This window comes from Hoplias malabaricus, chromosome X1 (assembly GCF_029633855.1).
Source record: "Hoplias malabaricus isolate fHopMal1 chromosome X1, fHopMal1.hap1, whole genome shotgun sequence".
NCBI classification, from domain to species: Eukaryota; Metazoa; Chordata; class Actinopteri; order Characiformes; family Erythrinidae; genus Hoplias; species Hoplias malabaricus.
Genome location: NC_089818.1, coordinates 14,955,845 through 14,977,868, shown reverse-complemented (window position 1 = coordinate 14,977,868; position 22,024 = coordinate 14,955,845). Strand labels below are relative to the sequence as shown.

The following is a 22,024-nucleotide window of genomic DNA, read 5'->3' as shown; positions in this document are numbered from 1 at the left end:
TGTTTAAGTCAGAAAACATGGGATAAAACAAGCAGTTCTTATTCTTGCTCCGCCCCCTCCAAACACAGCACTGGATCTGCGTTTATACGAGAGCATAAAGACAAGGTTAAATGGAACGAAACACACGAGCAGCTCCCTGCCGCCGCTGTGTGCTCGGGTTGGGGTTAACAGCGAGTGGCTCAGGGCTGTTTAGAAGGGGTGAACACTGCTGTGGTGTCACAGATGTTAAGACCTCAGAGCTTTGTTCACTTATGGAATGGAGGTAGAATATGTGCATGGTGATATGAGCATACATGTTTATGCAAGTCATAACTTTGTTGTCAATATAAAACAGCAGTTTCTTGCATAGGGATGGTCACTCCTAATAGTTTTAGTCTATTTATGGAACTAAATCTAGCCCCATGTTGCTTGACTTTCAGCCAAGTGGGATTTGGCTCCAATTTGGTTTAAGCAGTTTAACATGAATATTTTTTGTATCAATATCCTCAGATATTCCCAATGCAGTAATGTGAACTCGTGTTCAGACTGTGCTGTGTTCAATGTGTGTGAAACCAAAGAAAAGACAAAACCAAAGATTTCTTATAAATTTTGCACAACTTCTATTGTAGTCTCATACAAAAACGGACAAAACAATGACAATTTTTTTGACAAAATGTACACAAAGTCAGCATCCTCGTGACTCATGGATCACCCGGCAATGTTACAGAATTTTCTTCATTATTTTACATAAAATGAAATTAAACAAGTGGAGCTGAGCACTTGAACCGAAAGTGTTAAAAAGTCCAGTCTTCATGTATTTCCCACTTTCCAAGCCAGTGACTGAGTTTAGTTGAGGGTCATTTGCAGTGCACTTTAAGTGCTCCTCAAAACTTTGGTAGGCGGAGCCAAAGTCCAGCAGAAGATAGCATCTGTATCTGCTAAATGGTGCATTGGAGGGATAGTCAGTGGAGAGAGAATTTCATGTCCCCAAACAGAAGATGCACCATGCAGGAAGAGTTAAGGTATAACCCAGTCTATGGTTTTGTTCATCAATGATGCACAAAGCGTCTAATATCAAATTCATTCAATCGTCTTGAGCAGAAACGACTGAAAGACTTCAGGTCATAGCTTGCAGGCCTCAACCAATGAAATGTTTCAGTTACCATCTATGCATCCAATCAGCATGAAGAGGTTGAGCCACAATCACATTGGACAAGAAGAACCAAACCTGCCATGAATGAGTTGCACACAATGGTGCAGAGATATTCACCTAAACCCACTGAAAACCAGAGCTGCTGAAGTGGCTGTTTTTGGTCTCTGTCCATGTTGTTATCCCTAGTGCCCCCTACTGCCCTGGGGCCATAATAGTGTGTTGTGACTTCTACCGCCCTCGTCCCCCTCTCAGTGCACCGCGGCCACCGCCTCGTCTGGAGTTTGGACCGGAGTTCCCACCAGGACCTCCAGCATTAGGGGGACCACCACGACCCCACCCACCTCGGCCACCCCTTGATGGCGGGCCATAACCATCCTCTCTAGGTGGCCGACCTGTGGAAAGAGGGAGGGCAAAAGCATTACTTACTATTAAAAATGCCATAGCACATTCAGAATATAGAGGGGTTATATTTGGTTACTTGCAGGTGCAACTTAGAGAAAGGTATAAATATCCAGCAAATATCCATGTTTTAAAGCAAGGTGCACAAGCCCTAAATGTACCCAAAGAGCCAAATGTGTAAACAAAGTCTAAGATACATTTGTACATGTAAATTAAGCAAAATATGTATTAATGTTGGGTTTGTGTTCTTCTTTTTAAGCAAAATTTTAGAATCTGTAATTAGAAAAAAAAAACACGCTATATAGAAACAAAGAGAGGTTGGCTTGAGGGGACTGACCTGCTACTCTGTCTTCAGGTCCTCCAGGTGAGTCCATGTCTCCAGTGCCAGGTCCATCATGCCAGGGTCGTTTTCGAGGTGGCAGCGAGGCCATATCCATGCCCTGTAAAGATGAAGAACGCTCCCTACTGGCTGGAGACTGACTGTCATGCATGCTGTGGTCATTTCGCTGACCGTCCCGATATCCATCATGACCTGTCAACACAATGTGACCCAGTGTCAGTAAAAAAATTTTTTTGATTTTGCAACCTGGAAAAAAAACAGCAACAGCAGCCAGCTACAAGCTGCCGTTATATCCATGGTTACGGAGAGGAATACACCTATTTAACATTCTTAGGCTCAGGGTTTTTTCCAATTTCCAATACTGGATGACTAATAATATCTATCATATTCCCATTTATTGGCAAACATGGTTGCCCACTGATGAACCACGCAGCCTTAGTAGACGAACATGGGCTTTGTCTCTTGTGGTGGTGGTGGGAGCATTCTATCTGACTGCACTATGAAAAAATAAATCCCCACCCACCAACCCATCCCTGACTTTTCACTGTGTTTCTACCTGAGTCTCGCCCTCCCTCCCAACCCTCCTGGTTTCTTCCTCCTTCGTAGTGAGGGCCATAATCATCGGGGGTTGGCAGAAGGCCGTTTCTTCCTACACCACCTAAGACAGATGACATGTTTCAAACATGACACCTCACACTGAATGGATGGTGGCTTGCTATGTGACTGCTTGGATGATGTGAGTGAGTCTGACCTCCTCGTGGTGGTCCTCCACGCCTCCCTCGTCCTCCTCCACCATTTCCCCAGCCTTGGCCCATCTCTTCCTGAGAATCAAAGCTCTCGTCTCCTCCATACTCTTCCTGGTAGCTTCCTCTACTCCCGCGGCCACTGGGACCGCCTCTCCTGTAACTGTAGATCACATGACCATTGTTAGTCTTGAACCTCGGTTTACAATGAGTAATTTTGTGCTAAAAATGCAGAAATGTGTTTGTTGCAGACGGGGGTCGCCAATCTTTTGCATATTTTTTATTTATCATCAAACCATGCTTTTTATTTCATGCAGATTACCAGGGTTTGTTGTACCACTGTTGCTTCTAATGATTCTGAATGAACGCATCAGCAAAATGTACTTACGAGTCTTCTGGTGGTCGCCTCTGCCTTTTGTCAAACTCCTCCCCTGGACCATCGTACCCGTCATATCTGCAAGGATAAACCATGTCAGATTTGGGATTCGACTTTTTAATTTTTTTTAACTGAACAACACAGTGCTGAGACTAGAATGGCCTTAAAACTTTAATATTTTTGAAACACATAGTAACATGCACCTGTCATGTCCACCATATTCCGCGTCGTGAGAAGAGAACCGCTCTTGATTGTCCCACTGTCCTCCTGATCCTCCTCTGTGCCCCCTGGGGTCCCCGTGATAGTCCTGACCTGGACCACCAGGTCCTCTCCTCCAGCCTTCCTGAAAGCCCCCCTCCTCACCCCAAAACTGACCCCCCGCATCTGAGCCTTGGCCCGGACCTCCTGGACCTCCAGGGCCCTGCCGGTCAGAGAGAGGCCCCATGTGGTGATTTGGTGGTCCTCGAGGGCCATCTTTACAACAAAACAGAAATGGGAGCATGTTTAAAATCAGTTACAGATCAAACTTAATCATTAAAATTTTATTTAATGCCCCAATCAACTTAAACTGTTCAATTAGGATGTTGAGATGAAATTATAATAAATGCTATATTTAATATTGATAACATCCTGCAATGTGCAGAGTTCATCTATACAGCTATTACTTTATTACATACAATAGCAATAACTAGAATTTAGTATTTAAGTGCTAATTTTAATAACTATACTCATAATACAGCTATCCAATTATGTTTAATAATGTGTAATAGGAATTATAATGCTTCAAAATGTAATTAAAACACTGCTAAACATTAGTGAATCTAATTACTATAAATAATAATTGAAAAATATTTTTAGAAAGTTGTTGGCCATTTTACCAGCCCTACATTCTATAGACTTCACACACACACACACACACACACACACGGGTGTGGTCACTCAATTATACCTTTGCCTCCTGGACCTTGTTGGCCCATTCCATGCATCATCGACTGGGGTCCAGAGTTCTGTCCCTAGAAGGCATACACAAAGCCACATCACTTTAATTTTCTATATGGCTTCTAATAAATTTACAATTTGAAATAGCATTCATTTCTGCCACCAAACAGCAGCAAACAATATGTATCTATGACAGACTTTATTTATTTATTTTTTTTTTTTTTATAATTTTTCTATAAATCACAGCTCATAAGATGAATAATCTTGTTCTTGAATAAACCAGTTTATGCTCAATACAATGAGTCCCACAAATAGGGGGTGCCCATGTTTGTAACAAATCTTATAAATTCTCCGACAAACCCAAACACCCAGGTTATTTGTAACATGAAGATGAATCGCTGAAGATAATGTCCAACTGCTCCTTTAACTCTTTCAAAACAAACAGTTCCCCTCACCTGGTTGAACTGTCCTCTGTTTCCATCAGCCATGTGCGGCGGTGGTGCATTGCCCTGCTGCATGTATGGTGGACGGGGCCCCTGCATATTACCCGGGGGCCCTTGCATGTTGTTTGGAGGCCCATGCATTCCTCCAGGAGGACCCATTCCATGCATGTTGCCCATGCCTGGCATATTGCTATGAGTTCTGTTTGGAGGTCCCATCATACCTCCAGGTCCCTGAATTGACCCCTGAGGGCCCATCATGTTGCCGTGGGAAGTGGGCCCCCGCATGTCCTGATGCATCATGCCACTTTGCGGCAGCCCTTGGCCCCGTTGTGGTGGTCCCATCATGCCACCCGCAGGACCCCCAGGTCCTGGTGGCCCTTGCATTCCCCTGGGACCTGCTGCCATGCCATGTGGCCCCTGGGGACCCATGTTTCTGTGGGGGCCTGGATGGCGTGGGGGTCCTTGAAGGTCTGGGGGGCCCATCATTCCCTGTGGAGGACCACCCTGATGAGATGGGGGCCCTGCAGGCCCAGGGGGACCTATCTGTCCTTGAGGCATGAAGGGACCAGGACCCATTGGAGGCATGTTGTGGGGAGTCATCTGCTGTGGCATCTGCTGAGGGAAGCCTTGTGGAGGTTGCATGGGACCACCTTGACCTGCAAACGGGGGCATAGCTCCTGGCTGACCTGCAGGAGGTGCCATGCTTTGGTCCTGGAGCTGAGCCATGCGCTCGATCTTCAGTTGCTGAAGAAAAAAAAAATAAAATAAAATTAATAAATAAATAAAAACTGTAATCTTTTTTATAAAGTTTTTTTTGTGCTGACCTCCAGCAGTAAGGGGTTAGTGTACTGCAGTGCAGCCATCTCTTGCTCTATCTCAGCCTGGGTCTTCTTCTTGCCGTCTACCTTCTCGTCTTTCCTCTCCTTGGGCATCTCACCAGGAGCCATAGCTGGCACCTTGTTCTCTGCCCAGGCCTTAAGAGCAAACCAGAAGAACAGACAGGAAAAGTGTTTACAAATCGCATCAACAGCCAAGAAAGCACACGTTTAACAAAGCTTATATACAACAAACAGACACACTGTGACTGTGGCATTTACGCAGCTAAAAGTCATCAGTGTGAATGTCTCTCCTCAGTGTTTCTTACCTGCTGGAATTGAGCAGGAATAGGTTTTGCATAAGGAACTTTCTTAGTTGGTGGCTTCTTCTGGTCTTTTTGCATGACCTCATCCATTCCCCAGTCAAGCCCTGGGATGCTCATCTCTGCCTCTGGCACTGCCTCTTTAGCTGTTGATTACATACATTTACACTTAAGGCATTTAGTAAACACTACTAACTGTTCTTACCAAAGGAGATATGTGAGGGAACTGAACCCTAATATGACTTGTGGAGGCCAACAGTTTTACCTACTATTGCAACACAAAACCCATTTTTAAGTCCTCTCATCAAAGGAAAATTATGGCTGTGCACTTTCAATTGAGTGCCATGAATTAATCTTAATCTGTCTCTTCTGCTGACATCAGGAAGACTGAAATGCATGTCTGTGACCGATATTCAGATTGTTTAATACTACTCACTGTTTCAGACATACACCTGAGACAGAGATACCATCAACCACTGCCATGCTTAAGAATATTACTTAAAAGAAATGTCTCAAAACCATGGATTCCTGATGGTATTTGGGATCCTCACTTGTTTGTTCCTGCTCCATGGCTGCTTTCAGCTGTTCTGGGATGCCCATACCAGGAATGGCTGCGAGACTGTTGGGTTCCAAGTCATCTAAAAACAATAAAATTATGTTATTCATGGGTTACTCTACACAAACTTTCGTTCCAAAGCCCCATTTGTGTATTAACACTCACCGTACTCTACACCATCCTCTGACATTCCTGGCAGCAGATTCAGATTGTATCTGTCTCGCATCTTGTCGCCTGGTCGATTTCTTGTCCAAAATTTGCTGAAGGAGGGAACACACAGCTTTATTCGACTGATATGGCTCCAAGTAGGTTTTTTATTGTGCTATGATTTCCTGCACTCTTTTACGCACATCTCAACAAAATCTGTAGGATATTTACTGACCATTTACATAAAATGTCTAGGGTGTGTAATCATAGATTAAGGAAAGGGTCAAAGCTAAAACACTATTTACTTTAGCATTGCTAAAGCTGTGAGGTGCGGAACTCATGATCCCACCCTCTGAGGTCCTACCTGTGATCCCACCCTCTGTCCAATCATTTTACAGCCCACCATGTGGCCAGTTCTACAAACAGTGTCTTGCAGTCATGAAATGACCAAGTGAACAGAATTAACGTTATATTTTACCAGACCAAAATGTCCCATTGCCCTTCTAAAAATCTCCTTGATCAGAGATGGAGTAAAATGAGAGGAAATATTGGCCTTGTGTTTGAAAATTGAAAGTTTACAAGCAGCAATGCTACAGAACAGAGCCAGAGCTGGCTAATTTTCTCCTAAACAGGTAACAGCAAAATAGATTACAAAGAGTAAAGGCAATAGTTTTTTTTTTAATACAAAGAAAGTGAGGCACAGCGACGTTTGAAAGGCGTTAGGACTATGTTTTGTGTCTTATACGAAGAAAGGTGAATAACAACATGATTATAAAGTGTAAATAACATTGTTTTAAAGAAATTGTTGCAGATTCGCGTTTCTCTGTGCTGTATGTGTTCAAACAAATTAAGGACTACAAACTGTGTGTGAAAATCCTCACGTATTTAAGGTGGAACACTGAAGTCAAGCTTGGTAGTACACAGTACACAGCAACAATAAGCGTTTCTCTAGTAGGTAGATGTTTTAGTGACATGATGTACACTTGGTCGTGTGTTTAAATGGATAAAATGGGAAATACGAAATAACAAAACGAGTTTTGTTTATAGAAGTAGCGCTAGCTTCGGATCTTAAGGTGGAACAGAGAATTCAAGAACCTGGCGAGTAACACCATTAGAACACGTAAACTGACACATGTAAGGTGGAACGAAATGTTTGTCTACGAAAATTGTGGATAAGAAGATCTGCTCCTACATGTCATTTTTGGTGCAAAGGAAAATATTTCAGGTCCATTTGACCTGAAAAAATGCAGGGAAACGGCGGCCGCATGTTCATTTTTGCATAGGTAGATGTTTTAGTGAAATGATGAACACATTTCTGTGTAAACATGTTGATTATGACACATTCTTCTTAGCTATTACTTCTTAGCCTCGTCTCTTGCTTGTTCGTTCAGTTTTCCTCAAACTGGCAACCAGTTCGAGCTTCACTTCCGAGGAGGAGGGGGTGAAGGCAGACAGGTCTCTCCACTGTTTTTGAACTGAATTATTTTAGTCCCGATTTTAAACGCTTGGTGTCAGTATTACATATTGCTCCTTTAAAACACAGCAACGCAAAATTTACATGGTCCCCACAACTCAACCCTTTAGCTTTATGGATTCTGCATTTTGTATAAGCACACACAAACTCTCTTATATACACACCTAGTGTGGTCATTGGACCCAGAGCACAAGATATGTCCAAGAGGGTGCCAAGCTAAGCTCCAGATCATGCCTTCATGGGCCATCTCCATACCACCCACCTCCTTCTCTACCCTGTGAACATAAATGTTATTATAAATTTTAACAAGGTATTAAAATTTACATGCTTTTTATAAAATTACTGTTGTATTGGATGTTAGGTGATAGTAAGTATAATAGTCACGTACCCTGTATGCCAGAAAAGTAGTGAACCATCAGAGCCTCCGCTAGCAAAAAGGCCTTCATGGACAGGGTGCCAAGCGACAGCTAGAAGAAAACAGCATGAAGAGTTTTAGAAAACACACAGAAATCCACATTGTAAAAACCTTGTATAATTTGGCTGTTTTTAATCATGTCCCAAATGTTTTTAAACTGGCAGTTACCCTCAACAGTCTATATTTCATGATAAACTGACTAACAGAAACTGTTTAAAATTAATTTGAACGGAAATTTATGGTACAAGGTCTTATTCCAAGTTAAGGATATTATTTTGCTTGTAGTAACTTTTGACCCTATCTCTTCCCTCTGCATGCGTAGTGTTTGACCCTGTACATTTTCTCAAACATGGTTAATATAAACCCCCAAATGACAGATATGTAGGCACTTCTAAGATTCAAGTCAGTGGATTGTGTACAAATTTGACCATGTTCTACATATAGAGAAAGGGCTTAGGTTGAGTAGTGCTCTTTTTGAATGTTTACCTGTAGCTTCTTTCTTATGGCCTCTGAAAACCTGTAGCTCTTCCTTCAGGTTGCGGATGTCAAATAATTTGCATAAGTGGTCACGTGATGCCGTCAGCAGCCAGTTACCATTGAGATTCCACTTCACTTCCATCACTGTGTTTTTATGGGCATGTCTGAAACACACAAGAACAGAGACTCTGCAGTTTTTACCCTCACCAACTGGTATGTGCACAAATAAATATGTAAATAACAGGTGCACTTTAAAGTAGCTAGAATCACTAATTTGAAGGTGTCCAACACATTCAGTGTAAATGTTAATGACAATGTTTTTTTCTCTCCCCATTCTCAGTCTCAAACTTACAGTGTTGCCAGACTCTGGCCAGTCTTTGGGTCCCAGAACTTGATTGGCTGCTGGCTGTCTTTGCTGCCGGACACCACCAGGCCTTTGGTTGGGTGCCAGTCAACACACTTCACATCGGCTCCGTGGCCTGGACACCAGGGGGAGAACAGAGTCAGAGAAAGTTAGATTATTTGTATATCTCACAAGCTTACACACAGATATAAAATGACACAAGCCCTTGCATTTCTTCTACGACACACACACACACAAAAAAACCCCATACATTAAAATTGACCAAAGAAGTATAATCATTCTGAAGTTGGCATCTTGCCCAAGTACAAAACTCTGGATCTAATCCGGTTGTTGTTTTCAGAGATTGGCCTATGCACTTTCCCTTCAAACATCAGTGTAACACTGAATTATTAGGCTATTAAAGGGCTGAAATTCATGCGAGGCAACACTGCTGTGCACAGAACTGAATACCTCACCAAAATATCCCCTACACACAAGTAAGATCTTTTTCCAAGTGTAATTATCAAGTTGCTCTTGTGGTTTCAGTCTTCAGTCTAAGGAACATCTGAGTAATAAAAGCTGTGCATCAGTGTTGATTTATAAGAGTATTAGAGTTTAAGACTAGTTACAGTATGTATTAACGTTCCCCCTGATATCTACATTAATCTAAATTAGTTTATTTATAACTTACTAATACGTATGTCATTACATTAATGAACTGCTACAATTAGTTTACCGTATAAAAGGAAAGGGGGATTTTTAAATGTTAATTGGTTAGAAAATAAAACAATAATATTTCATATAAGATCTCATATTCGAAAAACATGGAAATTTGTTCAGGTAATGAAATGGTCCCCCCCCCCATAAAAATGTGTGTGTGAATGTGTGTGTGTTTTTGAATGAGTGAGTGAAGGAAGAATCCAGAGGGACAGAGATGAAAAAGACACTCAAGAACAACAACTAAAATAATGGGCATAAATAAAAAAATATATATATTTTTTCCCAATAATTACTTTTATTTTTTTATTTTTTTTAAATCTGTCTAAATCTGTCAATTAAAAAAATAGCACTTACAATTGACTTTATTCAAGATTAATTGCAGTAGATTAATAAAAAAAACTAAATAGGTTACTGTCTTAAAAGAATTGACAGAGAAACTTCTAGATCTTCCAAACACATAAGCTCAGTACCAACAAATGCTGTTTGTTTGGTCGGCTGTTTGTTTTGTAATAAACAAAGTAGAAAACACTTTAAATATTTCAAGCTTCTAAAGTAAACAGTTATCCCATGATATTTAAATGCTTCAATTTACTGTATAAAAAAGAGCCGTCTATTATTCCTTCTGTATTTCTCATTGCAGTTTTAATTGAAGCTGAATACAAGAGCATGGCTGTGGTCATGTTTAACTGCAGGCAGATAGCAGAAGAGTTTATTTTAATCCAAAAGTTATATTTTTGTGCCCCAATAAACATTAATTTACCATAAAGACTTAATAAATTTCTTTCCAGAGGACAATAAAGGATACAATATTAGCGTTCTAAAGCTTCTAACAGCTCTGTAGAGGTATAGGCCTACATGGAAGTCACAAATGCAAAACGATGCAATATCAGATTTCAGAATTGCTTGCACATCACCAAATTATGACAGCATTTTATTTGAATTTTACTGGTATGTGTTGATACTCAATTTGCATTTTTAATAAATACAGTGAAAATCCTGTATTTAACCCTGTTAGCGCGGTGTGGTCAAAGCACTTGAAGAATGATCACAGGTGCAATAAGCAGTCTGTGCCACAGCTGAGCATTTCCACCTTCCAAGAACAGTCTCAAAAACATGAATTCTGATAAGACAGGGTTTCTGACATCACACACACCAAAGAAATCAGTCCCAATGATTTGCGAGTTGGGGCTTTCGAGCTGGAGGCGTGGGTGGAGAATAGAGGTGGGGATTAACTGCACATTTACAGACTTGTATGTACTGTTAGAATGCGAAAGTGTAAACTTACATCTATGCAATATTTGCAGCATTAAGAGATCTTGATCTTGGAAATATTTTCTACAAACATAATCAGTCATGTAATTTATGGGCTTTATCACTGAACCGAAGGGTGCTTCTACTGTATCCTTATGTCTTGTCCCTCTGTTTTATCACAGAAATAATTTACATATTTGAATCCTTTGTTTACGTACACAATAATTTCAGAGTACAGCATTTTTTCCAAGTTTAAAGGTTAATTATTTACGCAGCTAAATGTGATTGTTATCTAAGGCAGAGATTGGATATTTAGCCTACTTATTCTAATTTTATTTATTTAAATTCTATTTATTTAAGCTTTCACCATTTTACTTATTCACCAATTTACTTATGTCAAGAAAGAATTAAAAGTTTCATATATATTTATATAAAAATAAAAGATGCTTTTAATTCTTTCTTGACATTAGTAAATCTTGCCTGCTTTGGAAACCTCATATTTGCATGTAGTTGTTCTGAAAATAGTGAGCTACAGGCTGAAAGTTCCACTGAAAATAAATTGAGGCCATTAATTTACCTACAGTGTGCGCTTCCATTTTAAAAATAAAATGGTCATAAATAACGTTTTGATTTTAAAATCAATACAGCACAGTAAAAATATTAACCATCCTTTACATACTTCTGCTAATCTGCCAGTCATTGATGATATGGTCAGATTAGAAGTTAAATAAAGAAATAAAAATCACCAACACAAACTTGACAAAACATCAGACTTCAGCCCATAATTCAGCCTTTGGGATGTCTTTTGCTAAATTTATGTTTTGGGCCAACCAGCACTAATATATATTTTTAGTACTAAAACACACAAGGCATGTATTAAATAATTCTGTAAAACAGAGTTTTAAAAATTGCTATTAAATTCATGGCCAAAATTAGGCTTGAGAGAAGGCTCTGAGCAATCAAATATACTGAGAATGTTTATTTTGTTCTAGTTAAAGGTAGTGATCATTTTGGTTTAGTGTAGTATGTGTTTTAATATTAGACGATTCGAGACAAAAACAAAATAAATTTATAAATAAAAGTTGATCACAACGAAAACGCACAGAAAACTCCTTCAGAGAAATCACCCACATGTCCAAAATGACAAATGGTGAAAATAAGACTGAAACCAGGCTTTTTTTTTTTTGCCAGCACAAACGGAAACCAGTGGGGAAAAAAACAGGAAGAAATGATGAAAAATCATCCATCATGATGAAAAATTTCAGCAAAGGAGTACTGGAAGGCCATGAGATGTACTGATGCATCAACCCACACGTCATTTATTTGTGTATTTTCTTTTTTTAGGCACAAACTGATTGTGTATACAAGTCCATCACAAACATACCTCTTAGGATTCTTTCCTCGTGGCAGCGCAGAAAGTCCCAGATGCGTACAGTTCCATCATCAGAGCAAGTGGCAAATTTATTATCCGTAGGAGAGAAACTGAAGACACAGCAGGGAAAGAATCAACAATGAAGGATAAAAAAGCAGCTCTTTAAGGTTGAGTCACCCTCAAAACTCTGGGAGAGGCTTTGAGTGCGTCTTCTTTCTGACTCAATGGTCTCCCCTAAGGGTTGTGTCACAAAATATCAAGTGATAATTCTGACCCGAGTTGCTTCCAAAAGGTGACACAAGGCTGATTGAGGATCCAAATTAAGGAAAAAAAAAACAAACAAAAAAAAAACAAAACACTATTCATGGAAATTTCTCTCTGGTACATCCATTCATTCAGGATTTAACTTTACCATGTCCAGAAAATTGACCCCTGGTCTTTAGCATTAATATCACTGCTTCTCTCAAAACACAAGCAAACTTCATTTCTCTGCTACCAAACACAATACAGAGCCATACATAAAGATCTAAGAAACAGAGGAACCAAAAAGTTAAGTCCAGGGTGCCTTTCCACACCTTTTGAAAGGAGCGGCATGACCAAACCTGCCAAAATAGCACAACAAAGCTATCAGCTACCAATGAGCCTGGAAATTTCCAAATCTTAAAATGGCAGCTATTCACTATCACTCATTGTTTGTTAACATAACTCTTTCTTTAAAAGTAGCACATTAATGGACTTTCCTCATGGAATTATTGAATTAATGAATTATTACCAAGTGAATTTGCATTAGCTAAATACATCTATTAAAATTGTCTTTGCCTGAAATAACCATTACATGTAAATACACTTCATCCCCACTAGATCTACCTCACAACAGCCCAACATAAACATAGCTTTTGATTATATATTTAACACTATTTGCCACAACGTCATACAACGCTAAATCTATTTTTAAGCCTAAAAATAAATAAATAAAAATAAATACAAATAAATAATAAAAAATAGGGTTATCCCCCCTTTTGCCACAGTTTTTCACCTCAGACCTTGTGTGTGTTTGTGTGTGTGTAAGTGGGCATATCCTTTTGGATACAAATGTGTAGGCTAGAGAAAGACTTTATTTGATCAGTTGTGACTCCCCCCATCTATATGAGTAATGGCAGCAAGTGGTCACCCTGGATGTCCCAGTGATGTGAGTGTTCAAAGATAGGAGAGAGCCACACGCTCTTTTTACCCTGATAACAGTTGTATTATTTAAAATTATTTTGAACTTTATTTCTGCAATCTTTATTTAAAGCCATTAATCTTTATTCAAAAGATCTGCAAAAGGTCATTTTGAGCATGGCAGATTCTGCTGGCCAGGGTGTAGAACAGCTTCCCCATTAATACACCAGTGTGAAATGAACTGTATGAGTGAAAGTGGGCCACCAGTGTCAATCCTTGTTAATACGCAGGGTCCAAGAAACCCTACTAAAAGCACTTAGTCCCTGTGTCTCTCTCTGTCAGTCTTCGCATCTACACTTGATTTATAATGACCTTAGAATAAAGATAAAATGTAAATACTTTATTTAAAAAAATAAGGAAAAATAGACCTTTTCTGTACAATAGCAGCAAATTAGGTATAGAAAAATCCAGGATACATAACTTATGAGCCACAAGTGACAAGTCAATGCAGTGTTGCAACAGCACACACATACATGTGTCAATAATTAAGGACATCAACATTGAGCAGCACAGGGAGAAGTAGATAAGAACTGAAAACACTGAGGGGAGCCCCCTACAGACAATTCCCTGAAAGTGCAGGGGCAATAACCGGCTTGGGTTAACTACAGAAAATGGTAGATTGGGTATAGACCTGGCCTCTCTAATCGCCTCCTTGTGAGCCTGGAACATCTTGACGTTGTTCATGTTGGACTGCCAATACTTCACATAGCCTCCATGGTCAGCAGTCAACATCCACATGTCGTTATGAGACCAAGTCATTGCTCTGACTGGACTGTCATGAGCCTAGAAGCACAAATGGGGTAGAGTAAGTATGACCATATTCAAGAGATGGTAATTACATCACATTAGCTAACAGAATAACAATCAGTATGATCTTTACCTGTAAAATGGTCTCAAAGTTGAACGTAAGGCCATTCCACAAAGTAAATTCCCCACTGGAGGCACCTGTTACAAGTCGCCTTCCTTCAGGAGTCCACTATATTTAAAAAAAAGGAATAACAGAAAAAAATGGTAAGACAAGAGTTTTGCTTATTAGTTTACTAACAAAGTAAAAAACAAAAACAAATTGTCTTTATTGTTGCAGCAAATAGTAGAAGGGTACAAACAAGCGAACACGCTTAAGCAAAGAAAAAAACCTGATCTGCAAAAATCTATAATGAACCAGGGTTGATCACATTTAAACTTAAATGTTTTAAAGATCCTTTTGTGAATCACTATAATATCGATATTCAGAATTTCACTCTTGAAATGAATTTCAGTCATACTGTCAAAGGATGCCCCAGCTTATATTTTTACTGTAACTTTGCCAACAAAAACTATTGGCAACAATTTCAGGGAAGGTATTCCAAGGACAATTCTGTCAATACTGAAATTATGTGTCAGGCAAGCGAGTGCTTGCAAACATACAACTGCCATTTAAATTTGAGAAGTGTTTTCAGAGCTAGACCAATCTTCCAGTCTAAGAACTACTAAAACATCCCCCACAAAGACATAAAGAAAACTTACCCGCACAACAAACACGGGGCATTTAACTTTGTTGGTGGACGTTCTCACAAACTTTGTGGTGACTGCATTCATAGGGTTACTGAGCATACCAACAGGGGGAACGAGCTGAAAATACACAGAGAATACGTAAGGAATAAACAAGGATATTAACTCATACTTAAAACAATTTTGTGCACAATCACAAAAGCAGATCAAGCACTCACATCATTGAAGCAACCAGCGTCTGGTTGGATGGCCCGGAAATCTCTGTGGTCACGTTGCCATAGACGATTCTGTGGGACAAAAAATAACAAGTACTAAATAACTTGCTCCCAGCTACAAAACTAAGAGATAACATGCTGCACTTTTGCCAGTACCTCCAGATATCTGATGACGGAGGGGTTGTAGTCAATAGTTTTGCGGGTAACTGCTTTTCTCATGCGTTTGCCATCAAAGGTGAGCTGCTGCATTGCCTGCTGCTGGGCAAAGTCTGGACGCTTGTAGAAAAGCTGTCGCGGCGCCTGGTGCTGGAACCGAGGCATGTGGAAAAACCGGGGCGGAGAGCCGATGTCCGTCGCCATGGTGACCAGTCTCAGACAACTGTGGACAGATTTATAAAATCAGCTGATGTAAGCAAATTGTAAAATGTTTTACATGCACATCAGCAGTCCAAAGGAAGAGGAAAAAAAATTGGTTGAAGTGCAACATTTTAGATATCACAAAACTTGCGCTATATTTTGACCAGTCTTTGAAAGTCTCCAAGCAAGAGGACAAATTGTTTTGAAACTGGTGTACTATCAGTACACAAATGTTATGGTCGGCATCTTCAAGAGAACAATATCTACTTATATGAGAACTACTGATATTTCAGCCCCTTAAGAAATCACAAGCACACTATGACCTTTTCATTGCTCTTGCAGAAATTATTCAACTCTGCATTGGCATTATAACAAAGCACTGGCATTATATCTGAAGGACATATAAAATTTGATCATCCTAAAAACGGTCAAATTACTAACTCCAAGAAAACAGATAGATATACTTTGGCTGTAAGCCAGTAATATCAAAATACAATAAAAGAAAAACAAGAATAATTAAAAAGACGACGCAATTTCATGAAAGAAAAATAAACCAATTAGCCCAGTACATTTTCCCCCATGTCACACAGCAACAACCATTCTTTGATGAGAAAAACAGCCTTTCTAAAATTCATACTCTGCAGAAATTTAGTGAAAACAGTTAAAATAAGACAGGAAAATAGTGTAAAAACACAAAACCATAGCAATAAACAAAAAATAGCTTTGATGGGGAAGACAGAAGCATCTGACCTGAGATAGGAAAGATAACATGGTACTGTTTTAATGGGTTCTGTTGGACATATAAAAATATTGGATATACTAAATTAAAAATAAATCCTTTAGAATAAAAATATGCTTTGAAATATGACAAGTGCATTTTAATAACACAAAAGTATCAAAATGGCAGTTGTGAAGTGTATTTTAAGTTATTTCCATAGTGAGGAACAACTGACTTTAATCAGTAAAAGACAAAACAAAAATTAGTTGTCATTTGCACTTTTAGGCCTATTATAAATATTGAAAATAGAGAAATAGAAGAAACAACATCATGCATGATAAATATGGCATGAAGTCATTCCAGAAATGTTCTGATTATCCTTCAATGAGCAACTAGTAATAACAGCACATACACGGCAACTGAATCTGAAGTTACACAACCTTTAAAATCTGGATAAAGAAAGTAAGACCTGAGCAAGACAACATGCATCACAGTATCAAAATCCAACCTCAGGTGACGCAGCAAACCCGTGCAATTTAAAACAAGCAAAAAATAATTAAATAAATAAATAAATAAATTAAGTTGTTTGCCACAATGTAGCAAAACTGTCCAATACCTTTAATGCCCATATATCTGATCATTGCCTGAAGCTAAAGTAAGTTACACTCAGGAGATTCAATTTTATATACAATCAAGTTTTTTATATAAGTTTTTATAATCTAAAGATAAATTCTTATCAAAACATCCTAACAATATCCCAACAACTTTTGCAGCTTTACCACAAAATCTTCTAGACTAGAAAACCAGCTTTGTAAAATGTTAAAAAAAAAAGCATATATTCAGTTCTAAACAATAGCTTAATCTGATACTGCCTGTGCAAAAAAAAAAAAAAAATCAAAAATCAACATGAGCACTTTTGTTTTTGCAAATTCCTGTGGCACAAGTTCATAAATCTGGGAAGAATTCATTTGAGTTTATACATTTTCCTAAATAAGAGAAGCTTAGTGTAAACGTGTGATTAATATAGTGCTGAAGGAGTTTAAATAAATATTTTAATACAGAATCAAAATTTTCAAATAGCAAGAGATTATTGAGAACAAGAACATTTAGCTGATAAATGTTAGGCCAATCAGAGCAAAAACATCTGTGTAAGTTACGAATAGTAAATCACCAGGATGACATTCAGGTCCTATTGTTTATGTAAAAAGCATAAGTCGTAATTTACACTGGTCTGAAAATTGTAATTGATATTTTTCTCAACCATCTAGCCATATAATGTGTGTGTGTGTGTGTGTGTGTGTGTGTGTGTGAACTATAAAAATTGCCAAAACTTCACTGTTTAGCTGAATACTGCTAGGGTTATTTTTCAAAGTGTTCAGCAACATGCGAAATGTTGTTGATTTATAGATCACAATAGTCACTTACAGACTGTCGACAAACAGATTTGTGGGACCTCAATAAAGACCTAGATACAGTTTGAGATACCTTTAAGTATTTATTTATGGACAAGATATGGGCAACCCAGTGATGTTTGCAACAATAACAACACCCAGTAATTATTCAAAGCACTATTCTGATATTCTCCATTACACATCACCAGTCATTCCCACATTAGCATTACTGAAAGAGCACATCAAAAATCAAAGTAACACCTTTATTTTTATTCATGGGTCTAGCACAGCAGCATCTAAACATTTCATGATGTCCCAAATTTCAGAAGTGCTGAAAAGCTCCTAGATCAGGTCTTTAAAAACATTCTTTGGAACACCGTTTAAATTCAGTCCGTTTATTCTGGTAGACTCTGGAATATAAAAAAACGTCTGAAATCTTAAACTATCTTACACAAGTTTGGTTTGAAAACATGTCACTCTCAATCTTCAACACTGAAATTATTTTTGCTTCCAAGGCATCACATAAAAATCCCCACAAGTTAAAACCATGCATCTTCCCCAAGACTATGCAAGACTCGAGTTTGACTCACAGGAAGTTACTGAAGTAGTAGAGCTAACTGTGGGTACAAATTTGTGTATCTCCTTTTTTTGAGGATTTATTTATTACAAGTTATTTGCTGCTATTTAATTTATGGGAACACTTTACAACAACTGGGCCAATAGATTTGTCCAAAATGACTTAAAATCATATCGCATACAAAATATCTCGTTCCACTTGGTGTAAAGTTACTTGTCTACAAAGAAAGGTTTTAATGCAAAATAATAGTTCTGAACCTGTTCTGGTGGTTTCCTGCATTCAAGTCTCATTTTCCTGTTCTCACAGCTGAGCTCATAAAAAGCTCTACAGTGAACAAACCTGAATCAGTTACGTTGTGTGTGTAGGTGATAACATGGCAGAATTGCATGCTGGAAACAATCCCATAATTACACAGCATGAACTTTATAAGCAAAATAGTGCAGCATCAGGATCAACAATTTGTAGTGAATTTCTTTCAACCCTGGAGAACGGTACCCAGTATGAGAATTGCATGTGCATATATATGTGTGTTTATAGTTTATGAGATATATATATATATATATATATATATATATATATATATATATATATATATATATATATGTATATATATCACACAATTCTCATCATAAGTGGCACATATGACACATACAATTATTTTAAAAACATTTAGTAACTTTTTTTTCCCCAAATTCTGATGCTTTGCAACAATATTCATCAACGTTCATTTCTAGCCACAATCAGCAATAATAAAAACACATTCCTATGTTCAAAGAAAATAACATACTTAGTACAACGATGTATTTTTCACAAACGTTCCTGCCACTATAAATGTGTATGGCTGTACCTATACACCCCTGGGAATGCTTTTTGGATTGTGAAAACACTGCTGTCAATAGGATGTCATTTCATCTCATATTAATATGTGTATTAAGTATGTGCGTATATATATATATATATATATATATATATATATATATATATATATATATATATATATATATATATATATAGTCTATTTTTCCTCCTTGCTCTAATTTACCACAGAATAAAAAAATAAATAAAAAAAAGTGTGTGTGTATGTGTGCATATATATATATATATATATATATATATACATATATATATATATATATATATATATATATATATATACACACATACACACACTTTTTAATTTTTTTTTTTATTCTGTGGTAAATTAGAGCAAGGAGGAAAAATAGACCAAGACATCTATCAGAGATATACAGTTTACATTTACAACTAAATAAAGCAAATAAATGCAAAGCACTGATGTGTAAAAATAACACCTTCAAGTCAAAACCTTCGATAGAGCGTTTTAAGTATTGTGAAATATAAAAATATGACTTCATTTAAAGTTTATTTGTTGAAATCTATTAGGTGTACAACAAAGTTTTTTTTTATGTTATGCAACAGGTGCAATAAAAATGACAAAAGTGTACGAGAATGTTTGAAATATGAACAATTACAATTATGTTATATTTTATGTAAAAAAAATGCTTTAAAAATGTACATCTAATATTCAATATACAGAAAACCATCTTGTTCAAAGAATGTGCATCTTTAATTTATCATGAAGCACATGAAAAACCTAAACAGTACTTTATTGAAACTGACAAACCTACATATTGTCATATAGTGTATTGAGTGAATCATATTGAACATCAACGTTGTAGGCAATCATTCAAAGTTTCAAATGTGTGTAAATAGGGTATTGAAATAGCAAAAAGGTACAGGAATCTTTCAAACTCAGCAAAAATACAAAAACATCTCACCTTTCTGTAACCTTGATTTGGAGGGTTTTAAACTACAACAGATTAATGTTTAATTAAACAAATAACTAAATAAATTGTACTATAATCAGCATTTTTTTTTTCTTTTCAAACCTCGTTTCCAATTAATATAAAGCATATTTGATTAACACTTTTTCCTGATGACTGTCAGGCATTTTCTGGTTACAAGACTCCAAATCAAGTAAGGTATGGTAAACTGATTGAATTAGTTCCCCTTCCTGTAATATACAATGATCAGCCACAATATTTATACCACCTGCCTAATATTGTGTAGACACATCGTGTGACCAAATCAGCTCTCACCTGTCGAGATACAGGCTACACAAGATCTCCGAGGCTGCCTGTAATTGGCACCAGTATCTGGTACTTGCTACAGTGGCATCGAACCAGTAGTGTGAGGCATCTCTCCCCCCACATACTTCAATGTGCCTTAGAGACCACTGTACCTATAACCTTTACACAGGTTGTTCTTCGTTGAAACTAAATGTACAAGTGCACCTGCACTCTTTTTCACTGCATTTATTGCAACAACTGCATATGGAAACATGCCACACATCCAGCTTTTTTGGAGATGCCCTGACCCACCCCTCTAACCAACAAAATTATTCCCTTGCCCAAGGGGATCAGATCTCTGTGCTTGCCCTTTTATGATTCCAACACCTTCCAGATTTTCTCCATTTTGTAGCCCAAAATATCCCACCACCTGACAGTCATTTGTCTTAAGTTTGTGGCATTGTGTGAGAGGTACATTCTAATACTATGGTTAACAATTATAATCCCCTTACAATAAGTAAAACCTTATACATAGAATTTAAGGACTTTAATTATTTAATGTTACCTGGAAAGGACAGGGTTTCGTTATTACTGAATAATTCAGAATTTTGGGATACTGTCAAATTTGAGTGTAATTTTTCATAAGATTTCATATCGTTATTAAAATAGTAGAACTAGACCGACATTTTAAGTCTTACTCATGGGACACTATGAAAGTAAGACGCTAAAAAGACAAAATAATTTGTTATTTTGACATAGGAAGTATCACTATTAGATAGTAAGGCGTTGTGTACTTGGGTCACATTTATGTGGAAATCTTCACAATACTGTGACTGACCAAATAGTTTTACGGGAAATGGAGTTCAAGATGAAAACGTAGCCCTAAGAGACTGAACAACTCAAAACTACCCCTAAAAACTCTGATGTTTATTTAACTCTAGCTTTAGCCTTTTAGCTCTCCACCAGCTCACACGGTGTGCACTAAAACACACGGCAACGAGCTGAGCTTAGCTTAGCAAACCTTCCCCAAGAAGTACCCCTTATTTTATTCCCGTGAGCGTTACACCAGTAGATAAAGGTTTATTCTTAGGCTCAGAACACAGTGTGTGTAAAATAAGACCTTCGTGTTTATAGTGGAGACGTGTTTCCCTCTTTATCGTTAAATGGCGGCCCGTCAACATGTCGCTTTCGTCCTCCTTTTATTAACTTTCTCGTCAATTCTCGAGAGAAACTCACCCAAAAATACATCCAGTGCTGACTGAGTCTAAATTAGCTAGGTTTAAACGACTCTTCCCTCTACGAGATGGTTTCAATTCTTTTTCGAAAAACAAAACAAAACAACATTAAACAGCAGCGGAGCACGCGGCCTCCATCTTCTCTCTCCGCTTCACTACCGTGACGTCACTGCGTCGCCAAGACCTGCCGCGCGTAACAGACCGTCTGTTTATAAAGACGCAGTTTCTCAATAAAAAACAAACAATATATATATGGAGAGAGAAAGAGAGAGAGAGCGAAAGAAAGAAGACGGGATGAGAGAAGGGAAGACGGGATACTAGTGGTAAAATAATAAAAATAAAAATGATAAACAAAATATTTCCAAACGAAATGCTTTTATCAAGTTAAAATTAACTATAGGGTTTTTTTATTTATTACAATTTGTATAAATCATTGTTTTTAATGCAACATATTATTTTAATATTTA

At 37.8% G+C, this 22,024-nt stretch overlaps 1 protein-coding gene across 2 annotated transcripts; it reads right to left on the bottom strand.

Moving 5' to 3' along the window:
- Positions 1-6: 6 nt before the first annotated feature.
- On the bottom strand, positions 7-21,728 carry LOC136675421 (pre-mRNA 3' end processing protein WDR33-like). Of its 2 annotated transcripts, XM_066651963.1 has the most exons (23): positions 21,559-21,728; positions 15,349-15,571; positions 15,196-15,264; positions 14,993-15,097; positions 14,367-14,462; positions 14,118-14,269; positions 12,278-12,375; positions 8,932-9,058; positions 8,589-8,743; positions 8,076-8,154; positions 7,852-7,962; positions 6,232-6,326; positions 6,062-6,148; positions 5,517-5,656; positions 5,197-5,346; positions 4,385-5,116; positions 3,940-4,003; positions 3,194-3,464; positions 3,003-3,068; positions 2,623-2,777; positions 2,428-2,529; positions 1,869-2,063; positions 7-1,524 (listed from the first exon to the last, which is right to left on the bottom strand). In XM_066651963.1, exons 2-23 carry the CDS (start codon positions 15,550-15,552, stop codon positions 1,361-1,363), a joined length of 3,417 nt encoding a protein of 1,138 aa, XP_066508060.1. In that variant the 5' UTR covers positions 15,553-15,571; positions 21,559-21,728; the 3' UTR covers positions 7-1,360. The 2 variants fall into 2 exon arrangements, with proteins under 2 accessions (XP_066508060.1, XP_066508059.1); XM_066651962.1 differs by lacking the exon at positions 2,428-2,529.
- Between the last annotated feature and the right edge of the window lie 296 nt (positions 21,729-22,024).

What these genes read in the sequence shown, in the direction of transcription:
- LOC136675421 (XM_066651963.1), bottom strand. Translation starts at nt 15,552, where the DNA reads ATGGCGACGGACATCGGCTCTCCGCCCCGGTTTTTCCACATGCCTCGG. An exon ending in GGCCAGAGTCTGGCAACACT is followed by an intron (nt 8,744 to 8,931) that starts GTAAGTTTGAGA and finishes TGTGTGTTTCAG; the next exon opens with ACATGCCCATAAAAACACAG. An exon ending in TTCCTGCTCAATTCCAGCAG is followed by an intron (nt 5,347 to 5,516) that starts GTAAGAAACACT and finishes TTTGCTCTTAAG; the next exon opens with GCCTGGGCAGAGAACAAGGT.